Source organism: Lissotriton vulgaris, chromosome 1_1, assembly GCF_964263255.1.
Source record: "Lissotriton vulgaris chromosome 1_1, aLisVul1.2, whole genome shotgun sequence".
NCBI classification, from domain to species: Eukaryota; Metazoa; Chordata; class Amphibia; order Caudata; family Salamandridae; genus Lissotriton; species Lissotriton vulgaris.
Genome location: NC_141685.1, coordinates 1872160170 through 1872181376, shown reverse-complemented (window position 1 = coordinate 1872181376; position 21207 = coordinate 1872160170). Strand labels below are relative to the sequence as shown.

General features: G+C 43.4%; 1 protein-coding gene across 1 annotated transcript in view; it reads right to left on the bottom strand.

Moving 5' to 3' along the window:
* MET (MET proto-oncogene, receptor tyrosine kinase) overlaps positions 1–21207 on the bottom strand; it is a 426751-nt gene that overhangs the window by 155334 nt on the left and 250210 nt on the right. The window contains exon 6 of the mRNA XM_086919386.1: positions 9180–9340. Coding sequence (XP_086775512.1) covers positions 9180–9340 — 161 coding nt within the window. The remainder of the gene's footprint in view (positions 1–9179; positions 9341–21207) is intronic.

Sequence of the window (21207 nt, the reverse complement as noted above, 5' to 3'; positions counted from 1 at the left end):
TTTGTTATTATGTTTTTTAGGTATACTTTGTGGCTCCTGAAGAAGGCGTTGCTTTGAACGCCGAAACGCGCGTCGAATATTAATTGCCACCTTTTCTTTGAATTCTTAAGTGACTGTGTAATATATTGTTGTTTAAAAAAAATGTTTTATGTAATAATTTTATTATGAGATGAAAATGTGTTTAATTGTTGTATGAATTTCATTTTTGTGTATATTTGTCTATTTTAACTTGTTATATCAATTAAAAGTGATACGTAATTTTTAATATAATTGTTAGAATTTCTTTTTTGCAACTACCCTCCTATTGTCTTCCTAATTTTATACAAACATCAGCCTTTGGTTTATAGTCTGGGTCTTCAGAGAAAGCTAACAAAACTAGTTACAATTATTCTGACCTGATTCAGACCATGCCATTCTCCGCCAATCAGTTTTTTCCATTGTAACGTGGCCATTTACTTGTGGAAACTTGCATTAATATGGGACCATAGCCCTAACTAGGAAAGCTGAGTCGTGCAATATTGCATTCATCCATGCCTCTTTGATAAATAAAACAGTTGATGTATCTACTGGCAGATTTAATGTTGCTTCAGAAACTTCTTTTCAGTTATTGCCAGGAATGGACACTGATCAAAAAATCATTTGTTTTGGCTCTGTGATTGAGGGCATCAAAATCATTTTACCAATTGATTTTCAAAAGTGAGTTTCACAAACTGCCAGGTTACTCAGAATAAAATCACCACAGGTTTACTGTTAATGAGGCCGTTTGTCTTTGGAGTGTTTATATTTCAAATAAAATGTGCACAGGTGGCTGGACACTGCAGATTTGAGAAATGGGCAGCCCAAATGCATAAAATGTATGACTAAGCTCTTGTGGTGCATATACAGAGCCAGATGAGGCTTGGCAATGAAGTCGGTTTTAATGAGGCATCTATTTGCCTTACGCATTCCACTGTAGATGAGTGCACTTGATTAGACTGTGTCGATGGGTGTTGGCTTTGATGTCGAAGCACATTTATTTAGATCGATTAAGGATACCTTTACAGATTTGCTCACTGCTGGTCCCTTCCTGCGGAAATGCAAACTTTGCACAAAGGGCAACTGTGTGTGTGTTTGCAGGTTAGGGTGCACCTCCACAAATTTCCTTTGTGAGTTTGGCAAGAGTAATTTTTACCTCTTACATCTATTTGTGGGTGCTCAAAATGCACACACACACATAGGATAAAAGGTTTTGGGGCTTGCACTCTAAAATATTAATCATATTATATCAGCTTAATTCTAAATGATGGTGACCTGGAGTAGTGTACATCCCACTTCACAGTAAAAAATGTAAATAAGTAAATTAATTCGGAAAATCAGTATAGCATTGGGAAGAACCGTTGAACATACTGCTAGATATACAAAGTATTTTGACAGTTGCAACTGCTCCAATTCGGCGTTTGTGGCTCTTAAAATGCTTTTTCTAATGTACTAATCTCTTTTTTTGTTAACCAAGTTTTATTAGTTTCTCATCTTTTGGCGATTACTATAAGCAATTGTAGAGGAATAGATCAATATGCATTAGAGATATAGACATAGTAAATACATTATCATCAACATCATCACACATTCAACCTATGATGTGTCCGCCACCCGCTTCATAACTTATCATGATTTGGTGGCATCCCGCGCCTTGTAGATCATACCACATTGGTTTCTAATGTAGTCTGTCTTGCAACTGAAATCCAGTTGTGAAACATTAATATTTTACAACACCTCAAAGGAAGTGGTAACGTAAATCCCAGCATTCCATGTGGGTAATGAGACTGTTAAAAACCCAACCGTATCCCTGCCAGCGCCCCTCCCCTTATGAAAAAGCTGCAAGTGCAGCGAAACGCGTCAGGAATTTGCAAATGAAAGGGCTGCTGTCGTGATTGTGCATATTAAAGAAATGTTTTTCTCATCCTCCTGGAGTCGCGTTTCCCTTGCTCTGGGGCACTTGGAATCGATTAATTGCGGCAGGCTCCGTGCCGCGGGAGAAGCACCGCCCGGAACTTAAAACCGGGTCTGCGAGGCTGTGACTTATCAGAGCCGGTCAGCGCGAGGATGGCCTCATTGGAATCACGACATCAGCCCCTGAGCCCACTGGAGGGCTAAGAACTTTGTGACAACATTGGGGCTTGTAAATAATGTGGCAAGAAAACGGACCCTACCGAAAGGGAAGATTATGGACTTCAAATCCCAGCATTCCATGTGGGTAATGAGACTGTTAAAAACCCAACCGTATCCCTGCCAGCGCCCCTCCCCTTATGAAAAAGCTGCAGGTGCAGCGAAACGTGTCAGGAATTTGCAAATGAAAGGGCTGCTGTCGTGATTGTGCATATTAAAGAAATGTTTTTCTCATCCTCCTGGAGTCGCGTTTCCCTTGCTCTGGGGCACTTGGAATCGATTAATTGCGGCAGGCTCCGTGCCGCGGGAGAAGCACCGCCCGGAACTTAAAACCGGGTCTGCGAGGCTGTGACTTATCAGAGCCGGTCAGCGCGAGGATGGCCTCATTGGAATCACGACATCAGCCCCTGAGCCCACTGGAGGGCTAAGAACTTTGTGACAACATTGGGGCTTGTGAATAATGTGGCAAGGAAACGGACCCTACCGAAAGGGAATATTATGGACTTCAAATCCCAGCATTCCATGTGGGTAATGAGACTGTTAAAAACCCAACCGTATCCCTGCCAGCGCCCCTCCCCTTATGAAAAAGCTGCAGGTGCAGCAAAACGCGTCAGGAATTTGCAAATGAAAGGGCTGCTGTCGTGATTGTGCATATTAAAGAAATGTTTTTCTCATCCTCCTGGAGTCGCGTTTCCCTTGCTCTGGGGCACTTGGAATCGATTAATTGCGGCAGGCTCCGTGCCGCGGGAGAAGCACCGCCCGGAACTTAAAACCGGGTCTGCGAGGCTGTGACTTATCAGAGCCGGTCAGCGCAAGGATGGCCTCATTGGAATCACGACATCAGCCCCTGAGCCCACTGGAGGGCTAAGAACTTTGTGACAACATTGGGGCTTGTAAATAATGTGGCAAGGAAACGGACCCTACCGAAAGGGAAGATTATGGTCTTCAAATCCCAGCATTCCATGTGGGTAATGAGACTGTTAAAAACCCAACCGTATCCCTGCCAGCGCCCCTCCCCTTATGAAAAAGCTGCAGGTGCAGCGAAACGTGTCAGGAATTTGCAAATGAAAGGGCTGCTGTCGTGATAGTGCATATTAAAGAAATGTTTTTCTCATCCTCCTGGAGTCGCGTTTCCCTTGCTCTGGGGCACTTGGAATCGATATATATATATAAATATATATATATATATATATATATATATATATATATATATATATATATATATATATATTTAAATATATATATATATTTTTTAGTGATATCATTTGAGATGTCATCGGTGATGTCACTGACCATGTCATGAATGATTTAATATGTGACATCATCAGCAGTGCATTGCGGGTTTGCGAAATATAGTTAGTACAACTAACTATATAGGAGCAATTTCAATAATTTTGTATGAGTGAAATGTCCAGCTAACTATAACACCCCTAAAACTTTTTTTGAGTGAATTTCAAAGGTTTTTCTAAAGCTAATTCCTAACTATATAAGCCCTGAAACCTATGTTTTTTTCAGTGAATATATATATATATATATATATATATATATATATAGAGAGAGAGAGAGAGATAGAGAGAGAGAGAGAGAGAGAAAGAAAGCTATAAGGCGAAACGCATCTGTCAGTGTAGGGGGTCTGCACAATAAAGCACTTTGTTAAACTGAACTTCCGTGTGTATATATATACATATTTGCGATCAAGACTTCGTGGAGTTGAAACGGGTAATTTTTTGTCTGCTGTCATTAAATAATCGTAAATATCTCAGACGCTGTTGGAGTGGCGGGTTTCTTTTCCCTGGGACGATTGGGAATTAATATACTTTTTTATACATATACATATATATGTGCTCAGGTTTCTGTCTTTTTTTCCCCTTCACTCGCGACCGGGTGCTTTCTAACGTGGTGACGGACACCACGCAACAAATCAGGCTCAGGGTAAACAATGATACCAGCACTCACGTGAATATTTTCTCCCAGATTTTATTGGGATTTCTCGAACACGAACAGACGCGTTACGGCTGCTGGCTTTTTCAATAGTGGTCGGCGCCGACATGAAGCAAGCATTAAATACATTTCAATTATGAACATAAACAAAGGACACTGGACTTCCTTCAGTCCCACGGTGTCGGCCATTTGTAAATATACAGTAGCTTAGTTCAACAAACACAAACCCAGCTTCATAACAGAATAATCTCGCCTTGGATGGGCATTTTTCATGTTATATACAGACTTGTTTGATACCCATATGGTTATGTAAATCCAGCCCTTGATGGGCCTGATTTGCCAAGTTGTCTAATCTCACCCTGAATGGGTTAATTGGATCCTATAACTACACACCCAAACCGGTTAAAAAATCATTCTTTTTACATGGCAATATACTGTTACATTCAAATGCAGATTCCCTCCAATAGATGTATCATTACTACTCTCTGAACATTTATAGGTGAACAGCCATCTCTTCCCCACTATTGAGGCCTCCTGGCATCTTTGTTTGATTGTCGATGATATGTCTCAACTCTAATCTGCGCAGTTATAACTGCCTATCCCCACCTCTCACATTGGTGGGAACATGATCCATACAGAAAAAGCTCAACAAATCTCTGTTACTCTGATGGAATGCCTCAAAGTGCCTGGCCATCGGATAAGTCATATCTTTGTTATTGATGGCTCTAAGATGTTCTAAGATATGCACTTTTGTTGGATGATTAGTGCTTCCAATGTAACGCAGGCCACACAGACACACTAAACAGTATACAGTGTAGCTTGTGTTATAGTTCATGAATTTCTTGACATGATCCATACAGAAAATGCTCAACAAGTCTCTGTTACTCTGATGGAATGCCTCAAAGTGCCTGGCCACCGGATAAGTCACATCTTTGTTATTGATGACTCTAAGATATGCACTTTTGTTGGATGTATAGTGCTTTCAATGTATCGCAGGCCACACAGACACGCTAAACAGAATGCAGTGTAGCTTGTGTGACAGTTCATGAGTTTCTTGATTTTCCTGGGTTCCTCCAAACCGGGCACAGAGTAGTCTAAAACCTACCTTTTTACTGTTTTTGCACGCCCTGCATTTTAAACATGAAAAGAACCCAGCTACCCTCCCAAAAGCCGATAGTTTGTTTTCCTGAATTCAGTGACTCTGAAATAGACTGTTCCGCAGTTTTTCCGCCCTTCTAAACATCATAAGGGGTGATTTTGGTGAATCTTTCACTATTATTGGGTCTGATTTCAAGATGTGCCAGTTCTTTACAAATGCCTTTGCGATGTCCGAAGCATCACTAGAATAATCCGTGATCATCCTAAAGTTATTCAATTTTTCTTTCTTCTCCTTATTTGTGCTTAGATCATGGTCCTTGATCCATTCTAATCTAGGCTTCTTATCCACTTTGGACTTTGCTTCCTCTAAGGTCTCTTTACGGTACCCTCTGACCTCAAATCTCTGAATACTCTCCTTCGCTGCTGCCTGATAGTCACAGTCATGTGTGCAATTCCTTTTTATTCTAAGCAGCTCGCCAGACGGAATGCTCGCTATTGTTTTTCCAGGATGGCAGCTGCTTACATGCAGCACGGAGTTGCCAGCATTGGGTTTTCTGTGCAGTGAAGTGCATGCAAAGTCTACCCTCCGCGGGAAAGACCGTGAGATCTAGAAAGTTCACAGCAGTCTTGCTTATTTCCCCTGTGAACTTGAGGTTGAGGTCATTCTTATTGAGCACATCTATGTATTCCTTTGCTGACTGCTCTGTGCCTCTAAAGATGATAAATAGATCATCTATGTATTTTTTCCAGCTTACGACCTTACGAGTTCATTCCTCATTGGTTACTGCCCAGGCCACCCGCTTCTCCCACCAGTCCACGAAAAGGTTTGCGTAGCTGGGGGCGAAACAGGTGCCCATTGCAGTACCACGTATTTTTTTGAACAGTTGTTCCTGGAATAGAAAAATATTGTTACATAGACAAAAGTTCACAAAGTCAACCAGCATGTGTTGTGTTCAACTAGGGTGATTGTTAGCTCTCCCATGAAATACTTGACCGCTTCAATCCCTTGCAAATGATCAATACTTGTATAAAGGCTTGAAATGTCAAGTGTTATCATCACTAGGTCATCCTCCCAAATCAGACTCTCCACCTGTGTTAAAAAGTCCTTGGTGTCTTTGATATATGAAATCAATTGTGTCATAAATCCAAATAGAAAGTAATCCGCAAACCTGGACATATGTTCCGTTAAACTTCCAAGCGACGAAACAATTGGGCGACCATGGGGACATGTTGCGTTCTTAGGTAGTTTCGAGAGCTGGTAAAACGTGGGTAGGCGTAGGTATTTGCATTCCAGAAAAACATACTCCTCCTTGGTCAGCATATCTCTGTGGTACCATTTATTCAGGAGTGCCCGGTAAGCTGTGATGCTGTTTTCAAACACTTTCCTCGTTACCTTCAAATAGCTCAAGTCATCATTGAGCTGTGATAAGGCTTTCCTTTTGTAATAGTCCATGGTCATTAACACAATATTACCGCCTTCGTCCGATGGCTTGTAGACAACGGTCTTGTCCTCTTGCATATCCACAATTGCCTTCCTTTGTTCCTCTGTGATGTTACCACCAACCCTCCTTTTGTTGTTAATGCTGCGAAACTTTACTAACTCTTTGGTTACTACCTCTGTAAATCCGTCAATGAAATCTATTGGCATTAGGGGATAAACCTTGATGTGGTTCTGAATGGACTACCTGGATTCACCTGTGTAGTACCTGTTTGATCTCTATTTATCATAGAGGATGATATCAGTTCTCTCGGATCCCCTTCATTTTCCAAATCCTCTAATACTGCCAGGGTTTCCAAATTTCCAGCCGTAAGGTAATCCATATCATTATCCCTGGTCTTCATTCTTCCTTGTATGGTTTGTTTTCTACCTTTGAAATACTTACAATTTCACTTTTCTAGAAAACTTAACCAAATCAATCTTGGTTTGTGTTTATTCCGACTTCCTAGATGGACAGAAGCCAAGTCCAAGGTGCAATACTTCCTCCTCTATTGCAGTCAGTTTTTTTGATGTCAAATTTACAACTGTAAGCATCTGTGGGGCTAGCATTTGCTCCCCCGTATGCTCCGGGTCATTCTTGGTGAGGCGATGCTGTCGCTTGTGCCAGGTGCCCCTCCTCGTCCGACATTTGCTTTTTTCTTTGTTTGCTGCGGAGGTTTTCCTCTCTCCCCTTTGCCCCATGTCTCTCTGATGGCTTGGAACTCCTCGAGAAAAGGGGGGCTATGTAGTGGTCTCAGCCGCTATAGGTCTGGATTCTCTCTCATCACCACTCTGTTCTAAGGCATTGACCACAGATTCCAACATGTCTTTTTGTTCCACAGTAGCTCTGTTCTTGTTGCTCAATAGTTGTTTCCTTGGTTGGTCGTATCTTTGTGCCAAGGTCAGAATACAACCTTGCTCGTAATCCCTCTCGTCCCATTCAAACTTATCCTGTTTCCTCTGTTTAATTTTCTGCTCATACGATTTGAGACGTTTTTTCATGGCCTCTTTCAGTTCTTCCTGTTTGCTCCTATCGCTATTTATAGAGATTTCTTTCTCCAGCTGACTGATATGGGCCAATGCCTTTTCTCTGTCACTCCAAGCAGAGTCTCAGCTGCTATAGGTCCAGATTCTCTCTCATCACCACTCTGTTCTAAATCAGTGACCTCAAATTCCGACGTGTCTTTTTGTTCCACAGTAGCTCTGTTCTTGTTGCTTAATAGTTGTTTCCTTGGTTGGTCGTATCTTATCGCAAAGGTCAGAATACGATCTTGCTCGTAATCCCTCTCGTGATGTTCGAACTTATCCTATTTCCTCTGTTTAATTTTCTGCTCATACGATTTGAGACATTTTTTCATGGCCTCTTTCAGTACTTCCTTTTTGCTCTTATTGCTATTTTTAGCAATTTCTTTCGCCAGGTGACTGATTTCCTCCAATGCCTTTTCTCTGTCACTCTGCTAGGAGTGTATACATCAGGACTAACAAGCTTTGGAAAAAAGAAACTTTTTTTTCCTAATGCAGACCTGTTTCCTTTAGGTTTGTCTTATTTATAAGCAATAACAGACATTGTGATCAGCTAGCTTCAGCAGGCAAACATCCCAGTGATGGCCTCCAATTTAGTGAGTTGCAATGTGAAACCTACCTCATTAATATTAATATATTCATATATTCATTATAAGCAATCACAGACATTGTGGTCTGCTGGCTTCAGCTGGCCACCATCCCAGTGATGGACTCCAATTTAGTGAGTTGCAATGTGCAACCTACCTCATTAATATTCATAAGGTAGGTCGGATTGTGACCCACTATGAATCAGAACCAACCTATTAGTTTGCAGACGGTTCTTAAAGATTCACACTGGTCACGAAAATACTGGTCACCTATAGTTTGCAACCAGATTTTCATACATCTTGCCAAGTGCCATTGTAACTGGAATAAGAATATTTTAAAGTCTCACAATGAAGGCCCATTGGCCTAAATTTGAATTAAATTACGGTAGTTGAAGTCAATCAAATAATCTCTCAATCACTGTATTAAATTATTTCGGCAAACCAGATTAAAAAACCAGACAGATATTGATAACACAAGAAAATACAAACAGTACAAACAAATAACAAATACATTGAGCATTTGTAAATAAGAACCACAAGAGATATCTAGGGCTACTGGTTTATCTAGTGTAAGAAATGATAACTTTGCTGCACAATATAGTTAAATGATTATTCAAAGAACCAGAGAGGGAATAGATCTAGCCATTTTGAAGGTCCTGGTGTGCCTAAGGAGCACATAAAAAGCTCTTACTTGCACATTACTAAGTAAAGCGGGGATAAACCCATTCAGTTCTTGAGGCTTACTACAGTTGACAGAACAGCATTGGTTACATTCCATTTTTTTCTCTCATGGGCCTACTACAGGCATTTGGCAATGAGTTCATTTTATAGGTTAGCTTAGGTGATATTTTCTAATATTTCAGAAGAATAAATATTACTGAGACAGGAGCTGGAAACCAATTACTTACTTATTGCTGTTACTAGATCTCACATCAAGTTTGCATTGCTTTTGTCCAATGGCAACAACAGTTTTCTTCAAATCAAAAATATTAGTTCTGATGAAGCCAAAGTCCCAGCCACATATTGTCAGGCGTGTCCCTCCTTCCAAAGGGGCAGAGAGTGGGGAAATCTGTAGACAGAAACATTTGTGCAAAGTTAGATTTTAAAGGGGAAAATGTTTCTTCGAAGAATCAAATGTGACTGAATCAGTGATATCACAGAGTATGCATCTTTGCCACCTGCAGATTCCACAACACTAGAGAATACGGGTCTGAGCTATTGGTCCTTTGAAAATGCACAACACCAAAGATTATTTTACAGCTTTTCATACGAGCAGGTTAGAATTGTTTGATTATAGCACAAATACAATATTTTTTCACTGTAGTAATCTTCATGTCTAAATCATCAAATTCTCTCCAGTCTTGGCAAGAAGTACTGATATGCAGATGCACTAAAAGAACCAAAGTACCAACAAATGAATGCCCAAACATTACTTCAGAAATGTTTAAAATATTTTATTGGTGAATTTTCTCTCAAAACATTATTTTGATAATGTAATCTGCATAAATGTTGCATAATATAATATTGATCGTGATAATTACATAACTTATATTCAAATATTCTATGCCAACCACAGCTGCTCACATTGTAATTGTAAGTACATATTGTATTTATATAGCACTTACCACCCCTGATGAGGCGAAATTGAAATATAAGCAGACACAATTACCCACATGTGACAGTGGAAGTTGGTTTTGTGACAAAACAGGACATATGTTTTCTGTAGTCTTTTCAGATGCTCTAGCAGAGTCCATTCAAGCTCTATCTACCCTTCCCTCAACCCTCACTGATATCATCCTACCACAGATCCCCTCTGTCAAAAAATGCAAACCCGCACCCAGTCTGACCCTCATGTCAACACAGATAATACATATCTTAAACCAACTTTACTTCACAATTTTCAATCAATACAAATGCCAATCCCAAACTCATAAAAATGTACAACATTCACTCAACCGCCTTTCATCCACTGTACAATTTGGAGTTTTATAATATGATCCACATGCCCCACCACCACACCCAGCCCATACACCTTCCTTCCTCAGCGTATGCCAAAGAGATAAACAAAACACTACTCTTCATAACTTCGTATCTCCTTGACCATTACACAACAAGACTACACTACACAAACATCCACTTCACTCTCAACCAGTATCTCCACCATCAGCACACACAGACCCAACAAAATGCCTTCTAAGTCTGGTAGAAGAGGATAACGATATAGGCAAACAGCGCTATTGCTGCTCTGATACAGTAAACACCATCACCATCAGTGTACCTAATACGAGTTCAAAGGACACTACTCTCTCTTCCAGTAAACAAATTCACACCACCTCCAAAACACAATCTTTAAACTGTCTACTAATGAATGCTCATCGCCTTTTAAAAACAAGTACCACATCTTCAACCTACTCACAGACACACAACATAACTTATTCTTCCTAACTAAATCATGATTAGGTGTTAACATGGCTCCAGTATTGCATGAAGTTGTTCCTCCAGGCTATCAAACTGTCACACAAAATCACATAGGCAAAAGAAGAGACGGAGTAGCTGTCATATTTAAGGAACAAAAAATCTCACAAAAGCTGAGCATGTTTCCATACAAGGTTGTGAGGACCTCATTGTCAGCCTACACCATCTTTCTCTTGTGACTTTCTCCTCCTTTACATACCACCACCTATCAATAGAACATTCCTAGACACAGTTTCTAACATTCTTAGACTATATTCAAACATATTCATCCTTGTTGACCTAAACACATGGTTTGACAAACCTAATATGCCTTATGCCAAGACCTATCACCATTGGCCTAAACACACTGAAGTTACATCAGATTGTCTTCAAGTCCACAGATGTCGCTGGACGCATCCTAGATATCATTTTTGCAAATCCAGAACTAATTACCTTCCAAAGGATTACTCCAGACGTGGTCATACCAGCACTGGGTAGCTTTCCAACACAAGACATAGCAGCTCACCATACTAAAGGCCACCTTACCTGCAACTACTTATCGTCCTTGGAACAAACAGAATTGTGGGTGCCTCAAAACGCAACTAATACACAACACAGATCCAGACACAATACATTCAATTAAAAAACTCTAGAAGCAGCTGCAGGAAGCTTTTGATATATCGTAATGCCACCAAAAACAACAAGAATGATGAATGCAGAACTAAAAAAGAAAAGACAACAAATTACAAAGCTTCAACGAACCTGGCTCAAAACAAACACCACTCAAAACAAATGTTTGCCAACACACATATAACAGAATGAACTGTCAACTATCAAAAAAGCTAAAACAAGAAGCTCTGGTCCCAAGTATTGGCAAAGCCAGTAGGTGTGGCCTTGGCAATCTTGCATTTTTTCATTCTTTAACATTTTGATTTTTTTAAATAACATGTCTAATTTAGGGTACTGTTTCAATAGCCTTCCCCAATCCTGTCTCTTACTCTCCTATGTATCTTTCATTCTCTGACTTGAGCCTCTTTCATATTCCACCTTCTGTATATTTCTCATTTGCTACCCTGTGCTTTCCAATAATTCTATCCTCCTGTGTCACTTTTTTTTCAGATTTTCTCATCGGTTTGCTGCTCTAAGCTGAAACAATCAGCCCTATTATAGTAATTTCCCTTTGACTTCATATAGACATTGGAAAGTGAAAACCCATCTCTTCCCTTCTCTTTTATAACTTATGTTTCTACTAGTTTCTCGTCCTTCAATGATAATCTGAAATAAGCATAGTTTTTCTTTGCCATTCTCTGGCTCACAGCTGTCAGCATATTTTAAGCAAAGGCAGAGACAATACAGTTCAACTTTGCCTATTTTTAAGTGGAACAACACAACTCACTGCCAGTGCAAAACTGCTCACTTCGCATGGTCATCTTGTTATGGGGTGAAGCTGTGACTAATGTTTGTGGTTTCATATTGATGTTACATGTTGAATGGAGGCTGGATAAGTAATCCTTCAAAGCTTACAGCCTAACCCACACACCCCACCCTGCAGGAGTTCTACTGTTGTGTCTCCCTTAGAGCAGGTTTAACATCTCTCCTCACACATACTGAACTGCCATGGCTGCAGTGATTGTCGGTTGCCAAGCCTCTAGGTCACTGAGCAGTATCATGGATGTGCCAACCCTCTGGGACATAAAGCGCCTTCACTGACCACCACCCAGCATTGAGAAACTGCCAGGGAGTCTGGAGCCCGGTCACTGAGGCTTCTCCAAGGTGGATCAAGTCTTCATCGCTGCTCAGGCTTGCAGTGTTTAATTTAATGGAATTGAAGAACTTACTTAAAACTGGAGCAGGCCTCAGGTTATACTTGTATAAAGTTGAAGTGTTTAAGATAATTTGCACCTATTGTTACACCTGTGACACAAGGAGAAACACATTCTATTAGTTAGAATTTCTTACAGCTACAATGGAACCGCATTTGAAACGTTGTTTTCTGTATTTGGGTGCTCATGTGTTGCTGGTAGCTTGGACTTTGCAACAGAAACACAAGGGAAGTAATGGCTTTAGCAAGGGTAGCACAAAGTCAGATGGTTGGGGGTGGTTGGTGGAAGTGCTACAAAGGCCTTCTTTTACAACACACTTTTCACACATGGGCGCCTGTACTTCAGTTGAAAACAAAGCAACGACTTTTCTCTCCTCATATTTTATGTTTTTTCTGGTGAGAAAAAAAAATAGAATTTCCTAAATGAAGCTGAGAGAGCGCAAACTAACCAAAATGAAGAAATGCATCACACTTATACGTAGTAAGCACAAACCATGAAGAGAAATGCCATGAGTGCTGATAGTAACTACATCTATATTCTGAAATTATGTGGTTAACTTAGAGAATGCATATAGAAGTGGAACTAATGAAGACATGAGTGCAATGTATAACTTTATTAGATGTGATTAATCATGGTCCATGTTAAATGTAGCTGCTAATAGGAAGATGGCGTGCTGTGAGCACGGAAAGAGACAGGCCTCATGCATGGCCATGACAGAAGGAATCAGACTGGTATACCTTTCATTTCTTGGACCGCACTCGTGTTATGATTACATTATATTATTCAGAAGGACTATATTATATAGATGTGAGTTCTTTTATTAATTCGCAAAATGTGATACTATGTGATTTTATTCAACGTGAATATTCTTGAATCTATGTTGTGCAGTTGTCAAATGCAAGATGACATACGGAAACGTAGAACGTGGTAGGCCTCAGGGCCTGAGCAAGGCGGGAGGGGGAAGGCGACTGAAATATACAATGTGGATTGCACTAATGTTTAGAATTAATGAGTGGGTTTTTGATTTACAGATGTGTTTACTGAATCAGTAGAATAAGAGTATTAACATGCTAACAATTAAAGAAGAAATCGAATATTATAAAACTGTTGTAGGGCTGGAAAGCTTTAAATGTTGATTTACACGTATTAGTCTGGAAAGGGGAATGTTGTGACGCAGGTGGAAAACCATAAGATTTGGGACTTGGCTCCAAATGTCTGTCTGGAAGAGAAAAGGGGGTATTCAATTATTAAATATGAATAGAAGCCTGTTCTTGAAATGGACCAGACATGTAGGAGGGTTCCGGAATGTTTAAGGGTTATCAGCGGGCCGGAGAAGCGTCTGGAAAGCAAGGTCGACTCTAACCGCAAGGTCTCATCATGGAAACAGCCAGAAGCTACACCACGTGAGGGGCGTCTCACGAGGGGCGTCCTAAATGTTGTTGTGATTTTGTATTAGGGACAGCACCCCTGGGTGGAGTTAGAGCAGATGCCTGAGGACCCTTAAGAGAGCGGATGGGTAGGCAGAGAGGGGTCATGACTGGAGAACTATAGGTTTTCATCAAGAGTTCGAGAGTGGGTGGCTTCCTATGGGAGTCATTCACTGCTGACACCTTTGATAGGTAGAGACCTGGTTAAGTAGGGATACTATCTAGTGCAGGGTAGGGAAAGCCTAACCTGTAATTTCTTTCCGCCTGTAATGAGCGATAGATTTCAATACGTGTCTATGCTAACGGCACTATTGTTTTTAGAACTGGTATTGATAGTTTCCGTTGTTCGTCTGAGGGCTTTCAGAGAACACGTGTATGTAGTTGGGCCCGTGTATTTGGTGAATCTCATCTTGAGATGCTTGTACTTACAACTTATAATAAACCTTTGAAAGCTAGAAGTTGTTTGTGATCCTTTGAAGCAGAGTCCTTTAATGGGGGAACTAATTTGGTAAAGATGCACTTTATTTCTCAATGACAGGCAATAAAGATTCAGTCGACCAGAGCGGGGTTTTAGATCGATAGTGATAAGGTATTGATCGAAATCTCAGCCCCATCAGTTGGTAGCTATAGAGAATGGTTGCCTTCTTGAGGAAGGTGATCTAGGCCAGGTTAGATTACCCCCAGGCCCCTAGAGATTGATGATCGGAAGAACCGCCCGCGGAAGAAGGACCGGATGACGTGAGACAGAAAAGCAGCAGTATCGGTCGAGAGTGAGTATAAAGGGTCATGCGTGTTAAGATTGCGGTGTCTTGTATTGTATCTATGTTGTAATGTCTGGCGGAGTTGAATGACTGTAGAGAGACTGTGGAACAGGTTGTGAGCGCGCGCAACCGGTGGAAATCTTAGGCTCAAGGAGAGCTTAAGTGGTTCGGGTGTATCGGACACCCAGAAGTAATTATTAACCAGGGTGAAGGGGGTCATGAGGTACCAGTGACCACTCGAAGGACCAGATAAGGGGAGTGAGTGCGCGAGTAACAGACGCTGGTCGGAAGTTACTGTGTGCGTAAAGAACCTATCAGAGAGACGACAGACATCTCGTCAGTTGTGTTAATAATTACAGATAGACTGTGGACGTACAGTCGAGAGAAGTGACCGCTTGGTCGGAAGTAGTCATTTTTCGGTGTGTGAATGGGACGCATGCATGACCGCGAGGAGAGTTGAGAAAGGAGGGGTGCTGCTGCGAAGCGGAGACTAGTGACGTCAGAAGGTGCCGCGCTGGGATTGGTCGGCCGGTGAAAGACCGCGCTGCGATAGGCCAGCTAGCGAAGTCGCGCTAGGATTGGTGGATTGTCATCAGGAAGTAAACAAAGTATTCAAGCTGGAAATCTTGCGCATAATTATGAAGTGTTTTAAATGGTTAAGAGCGCTGTTTAAAAGAGAGCGCAGGGGATCGTACGAGGGGGAAGAAGCCCCGCCGGAGGGTACGCCAGCTCATTACATGGGGGTAAATGTTGGGCTGCACACGATTCTGTGGATTTCAGAGTGGAGTAAGATGACAGATGGAAATGAGGAACTCACGTTCCCGAAGTACGGGACGTATAGATTAGAGGTGCTACACAGACTAAAAGCAGTTATGACCGCTACGAGACCCTTGCCTAGACCAACACAGTTTGAAGCCCTTAATGCATGGATTAGGGCAGCGCATGAAAAGAACATGAACAGACGACAGGAAAGAGTGAAACGCTCGGTAAGAGCAGTACAGGATGCTAAGTGGGATGAGGATGCTAAAAGATGGAGGGCGCATAACATGGAAGTAAACAAATTGTATCCAGTGTTAGAGATGCCCGGAAATAAAAGCCCCCTAGAGGAGGATGACGAGAGCGAGACGGAGGACAGCCTGATAAACAGATTATTGACAGACAGGCCGCCTCCGTATAACAGAGCAGAAGGAGATGCCGAGAAAGGGGGGGGCAATGCAGGAGAGCATGGGCCGCTTCCCAGTTCCGATTGGGATCCCGCTGCAAAGAAAGAACTGTCCCAGCCTAGCCAAGTGCAACAGGTGGTCGGGAGGTTTGTGGTGCAAAGAGCGCCAGAAACGGCGTGTGCCACATCCTACGCATTACCTGATGCACTACAGGTACCTGTTACCATAGGTCCTATAGTGTCGGTATATGACCCAGACAGGGCTAGAGGGGAAGAGCGAGTACGAAGAGACAGAGAAAGAGCAGAGATGGCAAGAAGGAAGGATACGATCAATTCCCCAAGTCAGTTGCCGATACCAAGAGATTGGAGCACCCCAGCACACACAACAGGCGATCTGGGGGATATTAGATGGCCAGAGGATATGAGGGGACCAGGACGGAAATCTTTTCAGGAGTTCAACGAGTACATGAAGAAATGGGATGAGGCAGTTGAGGCTCAAAAGAACATTATAGCGGCAGAAGCTGAAAGGGAAAGTCAGGACAGCAGAGCCCGGACTCACTGCGGGGCTGAAGAGAGCAGTCCGGAGTGGGACGGAAGGGAGAAAGACAGTAGGGGATTCACCCATTGGGCCCGGAGTGGAGGTAGATCAAAGCTGGAAAATGGGGGCCCAGAGAACGGGGGGGTGTCTCCCCCGATACATAATGAAGAAGACAGGAGGGCTCGGGAGTACAGGGATAGCTTTAAGTGTATCCACTGTGAGCCCAGCAGGAGGGAACAGAGTGGGAGTTGCGAGAGGCCGTACCATAGTCCTTGCGACGACGGACATGAGCGCAGCCCAGGGAATATGGGAAACCAGGAGGGATCGTATCAGATACTGAGTGATACGAGGCCAAGGGAGAATGGAGACCGAAAGGAGAGTAGTAGAGAAACTTACTGTGAGAAGAGAGGAGAGAATGGGCAAGGTGAGAAGGGGGGTAACAGGCCCGTGTTCCATCACCTTCCAAGGTCGGATGGCCGAGCCTGGGATCTGGAGAGATGGGAACAAGAGAGAGCACTCCCCAACTCTCCAGAACCCAAACGTAGGGCCCGGAGTTGGGATGGGAGAGACACCTGTCAACCTCCCTCGAAGGAATTATTGCGAGCAGAAATAAAAGCCAAAAGACTCGATGTCTCCAGCTTAAAGTCAGATCTGGATGACATGGTAGATGGTACCCTGCCCCTAGAAAGAATAGACATGTATGAGCAGGATGAAATTCTGTTCATAGCAAAGGACGTAACTCGAAAGGCGAGAGCAACCCATGAGAAATTAGTGGAACTAGCAGGCAAGTATATGGTAGACCTGTCAAGAACCAAAGCCTTACAAGGCAACCACAGGCTACATTACACAGACCGAGACCTAGATGAGAGGCGAACCATCGGATTGAAAACACACATAAAGGAACTGATCACTGGAATAAGGACATGGAGGGCCCTAGATAAGTGGGAAGAGAGGTGGTCCAAGAGAGGGACCGTTAGGAGAAGTACACTTATGATGACCCCAGGAGGACAGCAGGGAGTAGAGACATACCCTTTGAGGGAAGTCGCAAATGGGACCTACGTCCACGTCCCTTGGAGTAGGGGGGATTTAGCTGCTTTTACCACCTCTTTCCCCAAACTGCGGGAAAACCCTGTGGAGTGGTATAAGCAAGTTGAGAGGTTCGTAAAAATCTCAAAGGTCCTATGGATAGATTTGAACACACTGTTTGACATAGTGGTGCCAGGAGATTTGTGGACCGCATGCAAGGTTAGCGCTGAGTGGCCCATCATAGAGCCAGAGAGAGACGCTAGGACTAATGGGCCGGCTGAGAGTGTGATGGCAAAATTCGAAAGAGTAATGACGTGGCTGAAAGAGAAAGTGCCAATGCAAGACATAGATTGGGTAAAAATTGACCGAACGAGACAGGAACCCAAAGAGACAGTACACGAATACTATGAGAGATTGCTGAAGGCGTTTAAACAGTATAGCGGTCTGGATGTCATGGATCCGAGGGACATAGGGCAGTTTGTGTCCAAGTTTGTCCTAGGCCTGAGACCGGATATTAGTTTAATGATCCAGCAGCACTTGATTTGTTGGCAAAACAAACCCCTAGATGAAATACTGAGGTATGCCAGGTACTGCTGTGATGAGATAGATTCTAAGGCTAAGAAACTAAAGGAGAAACTGATGGTGGTACAGATGCAGGCAGCAGGAAAGGGAGGACAGCAGCAACAGCAACCAGGAACCGGTACTGGAGGAAGGAAACAATACAGCCAGAACAAGGGCAATGAGGAGAACTCCACCTTTAGACCTAGGATAGATGTAGCTACCTTAAAGAAAACGACTAGGTGCCACCAGTGTAACGAGCTGGGGCATTGGAAACGCGAGTGTCCCTATAATATTGAGATAGGAGACCAAGAGGTGGAAGAGGAAGAGACTCAGGGTGCGCCTACAAGAGGGATAACGCAATTCCAGGGAAAGGTGCTCAAAGGGGGGCCTCCTCCCCGAGCCCAGTTCCCGCAGGCACCCAGAGTAGGGACTATGGGTAAGACATATAGACAGATGCCCCTGTTTGTAGGAGGAGAGGAATGCTATTATGTGGACCCACTAACGGGACAGAGAGTGGAAAGAGATGACTGCATCCTCGGGGCAGCCCTGGAAGTAGACCAAAGGGGACCCTATGTTGAGGCCGAAGTGGCAGGGTTCCCCACGACATTTCTAGTGGACACAGGAGCCACTCGATCCACGATCAGATCAGCCGCAGTCCCAGGCCTGCCCATGTCGGGGGAGACCATACAAGTGGTGGGGGTCGCTAACAAGAGAATGACCAGTCCCTTGACTGAGCCCGTGCAGGTGAAAATAGGGAAGTACAGTGAGGAGCACCAGTTTGTGGTTTGCGATTCTAGTCCTGTATGTCTGCTAGGAAGAGACCTTTTGTGCAAATTGAACTGCACTATATACTGTACTCCGCAAGGAGTGGAGGTACTGACAAATGATGATGATGCAGACTTTAAAGTCGCGAATTCCAGAATATGTGTGGAGCTGTATCCCACTCTGACAGTAGACGAGCTCCCCTGGGACTTGAGGGAGACAGTCGCTCCAGAAGTGTGGGATTTCACTGGGGAAGAGATTGGGTTGGTGAAAGGAGTAGACCCAGTGAAAATTGTAGTGAAACCTCATGCTGAGTTCCCAAGAACACCTCAGTATAAATTGACACCAGAAACGATCGCAGGTATACAACCCGTGATTGAGTCCATGATTAAGCAGGGAATACTGAAGGAAATCGTGGGTAGTCCATGTAACTCCCCGATTATGGGTCTGCAGAAACCTAATGGGAAATTTCGGATAGTGCAGGACCTTAGAAAGATTAATAACATAGTCGTTTCATGTTGTCCAGTGGTACCGAATCCATCAGTGATACTGTTTCAGATACCGTTCCAAGCAGAATGGTTCACTGTGATTGATCTTTGCCAGGCTTTCTTTTCGATCCCTTTGGACGAAGAAAGCCATTTTCTTTTCGCATTTAAGCTGGAAGGTCGCGTCCTAACATGGTGTCGTATTCCTCAGGGGTATACAGAGAGCCCATCGATCTTCAACCAGCTCCTGAAGAAAAATCTTGAAAGTCTAGTACTGCCCCAGAGGTCAGTTCTGGTCCAGTACATAGACGACCTCCTTGTGGCGTCAGAGACAGAGGAAGCTTGCAGGGTGGACTCTATTGCTTTGTTAAACCATCTAGCCGAAAATGGGCATAAGGTGTCCCCGGGGAAATTGCAGTACTGCCTGACAGAGGTGCAGTACTTGGGACACAGAATTGAGAAAGGGAAACGGAAGGTGTCACCAGACCGGATAGAGGCCATCATGAAGATGAATGCGCCTAAAACACAGAGAGAAGTCAGAATGTTCCTAGGAATGGTGGGATATTGCCGACAGTGGATTGCAAACTTTTCACTGAAAGCAAAGCCCTTGCAAAAACTGACGCACAAGGAAGTGAGTGATCCGGTACCATGGGACAAAGACTGTTTGATGGCGTTCCTGCAGCTGAGAGAGGACTTGTGTCGTGCTCCGGCTCTGGGAATGCCAGATTACGATAAACCATTCTTGCTCTACTGCTGCGAGAGAGAGGGATGCGCGCTGTCTGTGTTAGTCCAAATCCATGGGAATGCCCGTAGACCAGTCGCTTACTTCTCGGCTACTTTAGACCCAGTAGCCGCAGCGTTGCCCGGATGTCTCAAATCCGTTGCTGCAACAGGTGTCAGCATTGAGAGATGTGAAAATATAGTGATGGGGCACCCGTTAGAGGTACATGTGCCCCATTCAGTGGAATTGTTGATGACCAGGACTAAAACTCAGCATCTGACGAATAGCAGGCTCACGCGCTATGAACAAGTCATTCTGGCTGCAGAGAATGTGACCCTCAGGAGATGCTCTGTTTTAAATCTTGCTACCTTAATGCCACTTCCAAATGATATCGAAGATGATGAAGAATGTACAGACCATGACTGCCTCGATGTGACTGAACTATGCACCAAACCAAGACCCGACATCGTAGATGAGCCACTGACCGACCCAGATGAAATTTTCTTTGTCGATGGCTCATGTGTAAGAGACGAAGTTGGGCAGTTAAGAGCAGCTTATGCTGTTTGCACAATTACTGGAGTAGTGGAAGCTGGATGCCTGGAAGGAGTACACTCCGCTCAGGTGGCCGAGATTATTGCCCTGACGCGTGCTTGCCTGGCAAGCAATCAAATCCGAGTCACCATATACACTGACAGTCAATATGGTTACGGGGTAGTTCATGATTACGGGCAGTTGTGGTCTCAAAGAGGTTTCATGACTTCTTCAGGCTCTCCCATTCGCAATGGAGAGTTTGTGCGCCTGTTGTTAGAAGCATTGCAATGTCCAGCAGGTATTGCTGTTGTAAAGTGTACCGCGCATACCAGAAACATGGACTTCGTGTCACAAGGCAATAGATATGCCGACGAAGTCGCACGGTATTGCGCGGAGACAGGATACTCTTTCACAGAGGTGGAAGTGGGTGGAATAAGTGTAAGGACTGAATTAGCGATGATATTGGAAACTGTTGATACTTGGGACGAACTGAAGGAAATGCAAGAAAATGCTCCTGACTGTGAAAAAGAAACATGGCAAAAAGCAGGATGTGTGGTGGGGGAGGCCCATTTCTGGGTTTCAGCAGATGGCAGAGCAGTGTTGCCCAATGAGATGGTGAGCCCAATGGCCCGACAAATACATGGTCCTGTCCACTTAGGAAGAGATGCTATGCTGAGAGTGTTTA